General features: G+C 28.8%; 1 protein-coding gene across 1 annotated transcript; it reads right to left on the reverse strand.

Moving 5' to 3' along the window:
* Positions 1-370: 370 nt before the first annotated feature.
* On the reverse strand, positions 371-2,929 carry LOC123914811 (uncharacterized protein Mb2253c-like; the record flags this gene model as incomplete). Its single annotated transcript, XM_045965985.1, has 7 exons — positions 371-684; positions 917-1,035; positions 1,195-1,246; positions 1,534-1,641; positions 2,057-2,200; positions 2,289-2,375; positions 2,765-2,929. Coding segments are annotated over 6 exons (615 nt in total), but the record flags the coding sequence as incomplete, so codon positions are not given.
* Positions 2,930-12,115: the final 9,186 nt, after the last annotated feature.

The following is a 12,115-nucleotide window of genomic DNA, read 5'->3' on the forward strand; positions in this document are numbered from 1 at the left end:
GAACTGCCGCTATTTGAGTAAGCGGCGGTTTTCCAAGCGTCGCAGATTTCGGCGTCGCTAGGTCATTCAGCGGCGGTTTTGGCAACTGCTGGAATAACCGCCAGTACGGTTTTTTCCGGCGGTTTTGAATGTTTTGTGGCGTTTTATTTTTACTGAAATTTTAAAAAATATTGAAAATATAGCGGCGGTTTTGAACCGCCGCAAAACTTAAAAATGTTTTAAAAAAAAATTCCCAACAATAAATTGGGTATTTACTCAATTCTTTTTCCTTTTTTATTTTATTTCTTATATTGGTATTTACTCAAATCTCACTAACTAAATGAGTCTTACTTTCCCATTACAATAGACCTTTGTTTTAAACATCAAAAAATTATTAAAGTAACTTATCTATATGTACAAGGATTACACATTGGAGAGTAAAGATACAACCTACATAAAAATGCAGGAACCAGAACTATCATCCGAAACAAAAAAACAAAATTAAGAAAAAGTCCTCCTAGAACAATAGGCCCTTTTAACAACACAGACTACAAACAACAAATAGAAAGAAAGAAAAAAAAAACAGAACACCATCAGGTAGGACCAAAAGGAAAGGCAAATAAAGAACAGCTTGAGCGCCAAAACAAAACAACAAACCACCACCCCCACTGCAGACCTGCCATGAACAAAAACACTACCCGCACCCTGAATAGAAAATACAGGAAATTAGAGCACACACTACTGTCACAACAATTTCAAAAATTAATGCACAAAGCAGATAGACATATCAAAACAACAATGAATATAAAATGTGTTAAGCACAAGCATACAACTTGCGAATTAGTATCAACTAAGAAACAATTAAAATACAATAACAATGGATTATTCACTTATGAGATTAGTACTAGTAAATCTATAAAGAGGGATGATTGATTACCTTTTGACACATAAATCCATGAACCTTACATCTTCACCAAAGTCTCTACAATGCTCTTAATTAAACAAGTAACATCGAGACATAGGAAAAGGAAAACACCAAGTAAACTCTTGTACCACCTGGAAAAAAACCAAGTACCCTCAGGACATATGAAAACACTATACTTATACAGACCTTTGATTCTCTACTTCTGATCTTATATATTGTTCCTAAGACATACCTTAATCAAGAAATCAACTACAATGTTATTAAAAGTCAGAAAAATCTTGAAGTCGTACCTCTGAGATATTTACCCCGACTTGCTTGAGCATCAACTTCAGTGTTATGGCCCTTAAAACATTAAAAAACAGGCATTTGTTAAAATCATGAAACAGGGAGGTAAAATTATATGGACTAATGCCATTGATGCTAGTGATTTTCTATTCAAAGTAGTAGAACTAGTATTTTTAATTTCAAATCATACAGGTTTTGACCATTCAAGTATTTGAATCATATATGATTTTCAATAAAGATATATGCTAGTGATCTTTAGTAGTAGACATATGTGCCAATTAAAAAACAATTTGAATAAGTATGATCATAAATGATTTTCAAATGCTAGATGAAAAAGTAAATACCCTAGGAACATGTTCGACAGTGACTGACTTAAAGTTATCCCTCAGCTGCTGAGCCTTATTACACAGGCCACTTAAATTCTGGTTGTTCACTTTCCAGGAACCCTCAAACTGTTGCAAAACCAATAAAAAATGTGGTAAATTCGTTAGAAAAAATATGGTTATTAATAAGTAAGAAGCAGAATGATCAGTAGTAATAATCTTCTTCAACTAACCATTGGGAATGATATGAATTAAATGAATCCTTACATTGTGTTTAATGTAGAAGAACAAAACTAATGAAATTTTTGTACATGATTTTTAACTTAACCACCTATGATTTCCTCAATCCTCAAATCCATAATTTTCTCTTGTCCAAAATGTAGAAACCATATAATTGCTTGTAATTTCAAATCAACATGCAATATTTTTGAAACAATTGGATTATGTTTTTCTTTTTATCATCATTCATTTCATTCAGATGCAAGTTAAGTAGTGAAATATAGACCACGGTTGGTCAATGCATACTCTCTCTAAGGGAACTAACCTGGTTGCAAACAAGCTGAGAGTCACCTCGAACATAAACACGATCATATCCTTGGTTGGCTACTTCTTTCAATCCCAAAATTAAACCTTGATATTCAGCAGAATTATTTGTCTGAGTGCCCAGTCCTTGACTGAAGCGCTGAACCTGTAAAGAGACCCAAGGGTTACTACATTTGATATATAGCATATAGCTTTATAGTACAAATATGAATATTGATGCATAGAGTAGACACCTGGTTCCCATCACGCAGCACAGCTCCTGCTCCAGACCTTCCAGGATTTCCACTATATGCTCCATCGAATTCAAGGATATAAGAAAGCTGCAAGATTTAGTTTATGCTATGTTATCTTATAGATAAAATAGAGTCACGACTTAGGATATAAAACCCAGGAGTTGAACATGCATGAGCTTATACTAGATTTCAATTTTGCAGAGCTTATATTTCCAAAACTATACATTACCACAACATTTGAAGTGTAAAAAATATCATAACATAGACAAGCAAATTAACATCTAAAGTTAAAATATTAAAACTAAGCTTAAATTTAAAATTCACAAGTTTAACTAATTACAATCATCTAAGTCTAAATGCAAGTAAATAGATTAATTGTATAACATGTTTGAATGATAGTTTTCTATTTGCTAGTTTCTATTATCATGGAGCTTCAATGTAAATTTCAATAAGAGATTAAGTCTATAAAAACATACAACACAAATATCAATAAGATATAAGGAATATGAGTGAAAATGCTTCTTTATGAAATCATTAGAAACTGGATGGAGCTCTTGTGAGCTTCCAAGGTATTGAGATGGGAGAACACTTATCCCACGCCTCGAACACGTCCTGGATGTTCTTTTCCAAAAACTGTTGTGTATGCAGCATCAGTCAGAGAAGAATTTTCTTTGCGATGTGTTTCTAATTCTAACTCCTCCTGTATCATGAAAACTATAAAATTACATTTTCCACGGGAGAGATAGGGAATTAAAAACAAAATATCTTTCATAAATTGAAATAGAAATAAGCAAATAAGCACTTCATAGAAATTAGAAGAATGTCTTTCCACATAATATCTTTCACCATTGTCCAATTAAAAAAACATATATATCCATCTCAGTCACTTGAGAATGTACAGAGGTTGTGGAAATGTTGTGCAATTTTGATTATAAGCCCTACATCTGCAAACTGGTTAATTACTGTAGTGTGAGTTCAATTTAGTGCTGTTGATTTTTGATAAAACTTAACAGCTTAAATTGTGTAATTGCAGATCCATTAATATCAGGAATGAAACTCAAGTGGCAAGAATGGGTAGGTAATTTTGCAACAAAAACTAAATACAACAGATAAAGAACAAGAAAAAAAGTACAAAGAAATATCAGCATTAACCATACCAGAACAGCTTCAAGCAAAATCCAAAGGGAAAATTAACATTCCATCTTCAAAACTATCAAAACCCTAACAATCAAACAACAGAAGAATCCAAGAAATTAAACCACTAAACTCAAAAAACCTAAAATCAAACTGTAAAGAATCCAAGAAATTAACAAATTAACAAATTATCGTCACTCAAAATAATCATAATCAAGTTAACAAACAATTAAGTAATCGCAGATAGAGAGAGATACAAAGAGTGATACAGAGAGAGAGAGAGAGAGGAGGAGATAGGAACCTGTGTTGAGAGAGAGTAATCGGAGCTACAACCGGAAAAGCGGCGGATGGCAAGGAAGTGCTAAATCCCTAATTGACAACGTGATTCAGATTTATGTTTTCATAAATGAGTGTTCTGACTGAGCGAATGCAATTATAGAGATCATAGCACGCGTGCAATCTTAAAAGCAAACAGGGGCAGTTTGAACTGCCGGTTTGAACTGCGGTGAATGTTGAAAGCGGCGACGGATATTAGCCAACTGCAGCTAGTTGGCTGCCACTATATTCCTTTTTTCTTGTAGTGAGAGAAGGAAGAAAACCGACATGTTGGAGAAAAGAAAACACGTGGCGGGAGAGAGTACGTGTAGTAAGCGTGGATGGAGAGTGATCTGAGTATGCCAACTTCTTTACTTACTTACTTACAGTTATTTCTTCCTCTTTAAGAAATTGAGAATCATCCAGCAATTCCCGCGTTGGATTTTAATCATTTATAGAAACACTAAAATAAGGTCCAACAAGCCCATGTATCTCTGATGTTAGGAAATACTAGTATAACTTACCCGTGCAAATGCACGGGTTAACGTTCAATGAAAAATATAGATATTTTTTTAACACATGAAAAATGTGAATTATTAAAATTTTAATATTTTATGGTTTTTTTAATTATTTGTAAAATTAATTTTATATTTAACGTAATAATTTATTTAAATATGATAAATGATCCAAATTTTGGAGATTTTAAGGAGAAATGATAGAATAAAGAGTGCTACTCCACTCTCCGTTCCCAACCCACATGTTCGTATATTTGTTCTTTTATTTTCATAAAAAAAAGGTCATTAAGCAAAAATTAATCTAACGGTTAATATATATTTGTTCTTTTTTTTTATAATCAATATATATATAGAGAGAGAGATAGGATCCGTTGACACCAGGTGTCAAAGTTTAATTTGACACCAAATCTCAACCATTTATTTATTTTAATCTAAAGGCTGATATTTATTGAGTTAAAATTTATGGTGAGCGTCTTTACTAATTGTGCATCCTTTCTCTTAGCTTTCACTCGCAAAATCTGAGTCTCTTTCTTTTTCTTGTCTTTGAGATTCATGTCAGTGTAGTTCTTTGTCACTTTTTTTCTCATCATTACTCTACCTATAGCCTTCTTTGTCACTTTCACCGTGAATTTTTTTTTTCATTCTCATTACTTTTGCTGATGGTGTTGTGTGTGGTGCAGTACACAAAATCTATTTAATAATCAAGATTGGAGAAACAATTAACAAAATCAATTTAGCAATCAAATTGGAGAAACAATTACAATTTGTATTATTACTGGCAAATGATTTAACTATTCAATTCAACGAGTTGATTTAATTTTCATGGGTGGCCGTGGTGACGAGAATAGGGGTTGGGTGAATATAGAGATAAGATCCGTAAAATGAATAGAACCAGCAGCCAATTTTCGGTGTACAAATAATTGCTATATTGCTTGGTATGAATAGGGGACTAAGGAGGTGACTAGGTGGAGATCGGTGAGAAGACACATACTTTCCATTGTTGTTCGACATTGTTCTGTTAGCGCATATTAGGCAGAAATTAGTGTGAGGCGTTAGAAAAATCAGAAGAGAAAGATTCATGTGAGACCATCTAATAAATAATTTAGGGCCTTTGGATTAAACAAAATAGATGGTTGAGATTTGGTGTCAACCTGAAGTTTGACACCTGGTGTCAACGGATCCTGACAAATATATATATATATATATATATATATATATATATATATATATATATATATATATATATATATATATATATATATATATATATTTGTCATTAATCGTCATCTTTTTCCTTTAGACATTTGTTTTTTTCTGGAGTATTTTATCCTATGTCCCCGTGTGAAAAAATTTCACATTTGAGAATCAAAATGAGGCAATTTTAATGTTAATATTATTTACTATATAAGAAAAGAAGATACTAATGAAATTCCCAATTTGCCCCTTATTCATTTTTTGACACATAATCAATTCATGGTTAATTTTTGTCTTTATCAAAAAAAGTTAGTAGAAAAATGCTAAAAAAAAATTTCAGTAAGATTCGAACCCTTAACCTTTTAGTTACACTTCTTATTACATTTACCACTAAGCCATATGAATTAATTTGTTATATTTTTGGAACCAACCTATAATCAATATGAGTTAAATGGCCAATTATAACCACAAAACTCCACTTTATTTGTTACTTCTTTCACGCTTTTTTTATTTTTATCTAAAAATTCAATTTTTTGTATGTGACCCAAATTCAAATACCTCACTTTATACAAATTCAATTTTTTAGTAAATAAAAATCAATTATTAACTGGGCATCGATATATCCTATACATATTTATTAAATGGGCATCGACCATCTTGCCACGTTTTTGTTAATATAGGTAGATTACACTTTTTTTTCTTTTTACCTACAAATCCAATTTTTTGTATGTAACCCAAATTAAATTACATCACTTTATTTTTATTTATTTTTTAATCTAAATTACCTCTTCTCCCACATTTTTTTTTCTTTTTATCTACAAATCCATTTTTTTAATTACGTAAAAAAATAATATATTAATGCTATATTTGTCTACACATATTTTTTTAATCTTACTTAAAACAAAAATAGTTGTCCTTTTATTTTATGTTTCCGTTTTTTTATTTTTTGAAAAGTTTTATATGGAAAGTTTTTATCAATAAGCCAACAATACTAATTACTTAAAAAGAATAAAATATTAATGTTATATTTGTCCGTTTATTTTATATTTGTCTACACATATATTTTTGATTTTTTTTTTAATATCAATTTCATTTATGGACTTCAAGCCAATATTCAATTACGTTAATTTTTAATTCAACTAAATATATTTAAGAACAAAACATATAAACAGTTCCATGGAAACTGTTTTTTTTTTGTACAACCATAGAAATGGTTTTTACCGTGACCAATTGAAACATGACACATGGATTAATTTATTCCATATCACTAATTTCAATTTTAATAAAATTCACTTCAATTCGAATTTCGTCGAGCAAGTGGAAGAGAAGAGTAAAGCGATGGAGATCACCACTACTCTTTCCTTCAATTCATCCGTTCCTTTTTCACCTTCCCAACTTATGGCTTAACAATGGGAGGACTCAAACGATTTTTTTAACTTTGTTGGCTTTTCATCAAAGCCTCTCCATGGTTGGGGCTTATTGGCATGTTTATACTGTTGTTATTGTTGATTTCACTTTCAATGATACAATTAATGTTGATAACAACTGTGAAAATTAAAAACCCAGTTTCACTTTTAGATTTTTAGATAATGGTGAACTGACGGAGTTTAATAAATTATTAATGACGAATAAATTAATTCAGGTGTCGCATTTTAATTGGTGAACAGTATCAACAGTACCTATGAAACTGTTTCTAAGTTTTGTCCTATATTTAATTAATTTAATATGAGAATATGGTGGGAGAAAAATGGAACCGTTTCTAAGTTTTGTCCTATATTTAATTATTTTAATATCAGAATATGGTGGGAGAAAATTTGAAAAACTCCCAAAAAAATATTGAGACTAAAACAATAAGAATTCTTAGTCATCTCGAGGGGATTGGTCTCTGCAGGGTTGTGCCGATGATACTTTTAGTTTAAAAAAAAAATTAAATACAAAGTTAAAAAATAAGTGACATTTTTTTAGAAGTTTTTTTTGGAAGATATTTTGTTGTTGATATAAGGACAAATTAATTTTTTGAGAAATAAATTACCTTTTATTTTACCGGAACAAAAAATTCACTTGTCATCAATATTTTGGTCATTCTTTTGAAATAGATTGACCAATACATTATGCAGAATTTATATTTAGTCTCACGGAACTTGTGTTTTACTAATATAATTGAAAAACTCCCGAAAAAATGTTGAGACTAAAACAATAAGAATTCTTAGTCATCTCGAGGGGATTGGTCTCTGCAGGGTTATGCGGATGATACTTTTAGTTTTAAAAAAAAGAATTAAATACAAAGTTAAAAAATAAATGACATTTTTTTAGAAGTTTTGTTTTGGAAGATATTTTGTTGTTGATATAAGGACAAATTAATTTTTTGAGAAATAAATTACCTTTAATTTTACCGGAACAAAAAAATTTACTTGTCATCAATACATTGGTCATTCTTTTGAAATAGATTGACCAATACATTATGCAGAATTTATATTTAGTCTCACAGAACTTGTGTTTTACTAATATATTATGTTGTCTATTTTTTTTTAATAATTTACAGGTTATATTCATATTAATATGGGAACATAATTTTTTTGGTTATATCTACGGGTCTTATATTTTTACTCATATATTAATAAAGTTGTATATATTTTTATTAATTTTACGAGTTATACTCATATATTAATATGAGGACATCATCTTTTGTGTGAATTCTGAGGGACCTATATTTTTCTTCTTATTAATAAGGTTTCCCGTTCTTTAATAATTTATGTAGCACGTATATTTATACTCATATATTAATACCAGAACCTTTTTTGTTTTTAATTTCTACAAGATTTATATTTTTAATCATAATTTATTAAAAAAAATTAATTTTTTATAATTTTACGGGTTATAATAGATCATATATTAATACAGGGACCTAATTATTTTGTTGATTTTTACGAGACCTATATTTTTTATTAATATATTAATAAGGTTGTCAATTCTTTCATAATTTCTACATGACATATATTTATACTCATATATTAACACAAGGATATAATCTTTTGTCTGATTTCTGCAGCGCTATATGCTTTTACTCTTATTAATAAAGTTTCCAATTTTTTACTATTTTTTGTGAGATCTATATTTATACTCATATGTTAATACAATGACCTAATGTTTTGTATAATGTTTGTGGGACCTATGTTTTTTACTCATATTAATAAGCTTGCATGTTCTTTCATAATATATGCGGAACCTATATTTACACTCATATATTAACATAGAAACTTATTTTTTATGTTGTCTATTTTTTTTTTTTACAATTTTACGGGTTATACTCATATTTAATATTTAATACGGTGACCTAATTATTTTGATGATTTTTGTGAGACCTATATTTTCACTAACATATTAATAAGGTTGCCTATTTTCTAATAATTTTTACGGGACTATATTTATACTCATATATTGAATACACAGACATAAGTTTTTGGTTATTTTTACAAGACGATGCTTTTACTAATATATTAATAAGGTAGCCTATTTTTTCATAATTTCTCCATTATCTATATTTATATATTTTTTTTGAACAAAATTCATATTATACTAAAACGGATATCTAAGGTTTTTTTGTGATGGTTTTACCATTGTTCTTTTTCTATTTTTTTTACCAAATATTATATCCTTTCTTATTTATTTTTTTATCTTTTGAATTACTTTCCAGTAAATTATTATTTCATGTTAGTGAGTGAGGAGCGGCAACGCCGCGACTCCCGTGCGGACGCGCGGGTGTCCAGCTAGTTTATTTAAGAGTAATGAACGGTAGAATTATTTGTCATTTGCTTGACACAAAAAAAATTTATATAATTTTTTTTATGCATATCTCATTTGTTAATGGTGCAAATTTTAAAAAATTTATCTATTTGTTTTTATTTGTATGTATGGAAAATAAAAACAAAGTAATACATGATATTATTACTTTTAATTATTTCTTTCTTTATATATAAAATCATTGTTACTTTTCTTGCTTTCAATTGATATTTATCGTATTTTTTATATAATAAAATTTACAAATGTATGTCCCACCCCGTGTAAGTTATTTTTTGCTTAATACATCCATGTAGATTATTTTTTTGATCAATACCCCCGTATTGCAATATTTTGTTTGGTATAAATCACTATGTAACTTTTTTTTAGAAAAATCACCTTAAGGTAAATCATAATTAATAAAATAATAAAATAAAAAAAAAAATCTATGAAGTCAATTACTTCATTCCTTTTATATTTCAGACAATCACACCATTTTCTCTGCTCGATAAGCATGAAGTTTTAGAATAACTTTTTTTGTGAACAATTAAATTACTATTTTTATTTTTTTTTATATTCCGGCCGGAGATTCTTAAGCTTTCAATTTTGTTTTGAAGCATATTAAGCCTTCAATTTCTCAGTTCCACATTTGGCCAATTCGTTATATAGTATTTTATGATATAAGCAATTCGTTCTATAGTATAGTCCTTCGAGGAGTTTCTATTATTTTATCAGTGTATTTATTAAATATCACATGAAAAATTAGACAAACAAAAAAATAATGAGTAAAAAAAAGAGTACAACATTTATAAATAATAGTAAAAAAAAACATTTATAAGAATGATTTACACCAATAAAAAATAATATGAACAAAAAGTGTTTTTTAATAAGTAAACATGATTAAAAAAATGACAATAAAATATAAATAAATATTTAAAACTCTAACATCAGTTGATAATACCTAATCCTAATTTGAATAATGAACAATATGTTCTTCCGTATGGACCTGCTAATAAAAAATTATAGCTCAAAATTAGTACAATTATGATTAATCATAAACATCGTTTAAATACAAAGCTTTTATACACACACACACACACACACACACACACACACACACACACACACACACACACATATATATATATATATATATATATATATATATATATATATATATATATATATATATATATATATATATATATATATATATAAATGCATATAACATCTTCAAAAATAAGAAAATAGAACAACGAAAAAGTTGAAGATCATCTCCTTGTAGGCACAAAAAAGACCGGCTACTGCGGTAAAATAAGAAAAGAAGATTATCTCCTTGTAGGTACAAAAAAGGATAGCATCAAAATACAAAAATATACTATATAATATTAAACTTGAAAAAAAAACATGGAAAGAAGAAAATAGAACAACGAAAAAGTTGAAGGAAATGAGAGTGAAATCACCTAAAAAAAGAATAGAGATAAAAAATTGCAAAGAGTATAATTTTGAATTGCAATATATAGTGTGTGAAATCGGTTGCAAATCACAGCTATTTATATTAGTAGAATGAAGATCGAAATTAGAAATGTCATTTAATAACAATTATCTAATTGACAAATTATGAGACAAAATGACCTTGTTTTCAAAATATAATAATAATAATGTAATAATAATAATAATAATAATGAATAAAATATCAAATAATCAAATTATTAGAAGTAAAAATTGATATTGTCATTAAAAAATTGAAATGTATTCAATTGTTTCCTTTTGAATGATTATTTTTGAATTAACATTAAATTTTGATTGAGAATGACACCAAAGAAAAGAACATTCCTTATATGAGTACCACACATAATTTCTATTGAAGATCTTCTCAAGAGTTGCCACATAGGAAAAGATGCCTTCACAAGTTGCCACATAGATTATGATAAATGAGAGGATGTCACATGTGAAAAGTGATCAAGAGAGAGAAACTCCTAAACATATAATATATAGATACCCCCAACCACTCCCATGTATTCCCTAACGTTAGTTGCTGTTAAAAAAATCACTTATGTGACAAACGGAGGTACATGTGACACTTGATGACATTGCAATTGATGATGATATGTCAAAAAACTTTGTTGAGTCATGTAAAAGATGACTAAAATCAAAATACTCCAATATTTTCAAATCACCTTCATCTTCTTCCTCTTTCTTCCTTGAAGATTTTTGTCCTCGTATTTTTATCTTCCTTTTCAATATTCTTTCTTCAACCTAAAATTCCTGGAAACTTCACCCCGAAAACATTTCACATTAATTTGAAAATCAATATCTTTCCTGTTAACCTAAAATCCCAATGAAAGATTTGGAGTTTGGATTAGCTTGTTTCCTCTTCCCTGCTACCTAAATCCAAAAAATCTCTTTCATAAATTATAAAACTCCATCATCTTCTTTAAACCCCTTTAAGTTTCAATCATTTTAAAAAAAAATGAACAAACAAAAACAATCAACACATAAATTCATTAAACAAAAAATCCATTATGTAACAGTGTGCTGCTACGTGTACCTCTGTTTGCCACATAAGCAAATTTTTAACAGCAACCGACATTAGTGCAACTTTGTGATTCGATCAACATGTCATTTGTCCCTTAGTTGCCATGTCACAGTGTGCTGCTACGTGTACCTTTGTTTGCCACATAAGCAATTTTTAACAGCAACCGACATTACGGACTAAAACCAAAGATATTTGATCTTTCGGGGACTATTTCCAAACAAAAAAGATACAGGGACGAAACCAAAAAATCGTCAACTTACGGGGACGATTTAGATATTTAAGCCTTAAAATTATTTATATTTTAGATTTTTACACAAAATCACTGGAAGAGTTTCAATTTACTAGAGAGAAAA

Source organism: Trifolium pratense, linkage group LG3 (genome assembly GCF_020283565.1).
Source record: "Trifolium pratense cultivar HEN17-A07 linkage group LG3, ARS_RC_1.1, whole genome shotgun sequence".
Classification (NCBI taxonomy): Eukaryota; Viridiplantae; Streptophyta; class Magnoliopsida; order Fabales; family Fabaceae; genus Trifolium; species Trifolium pratense.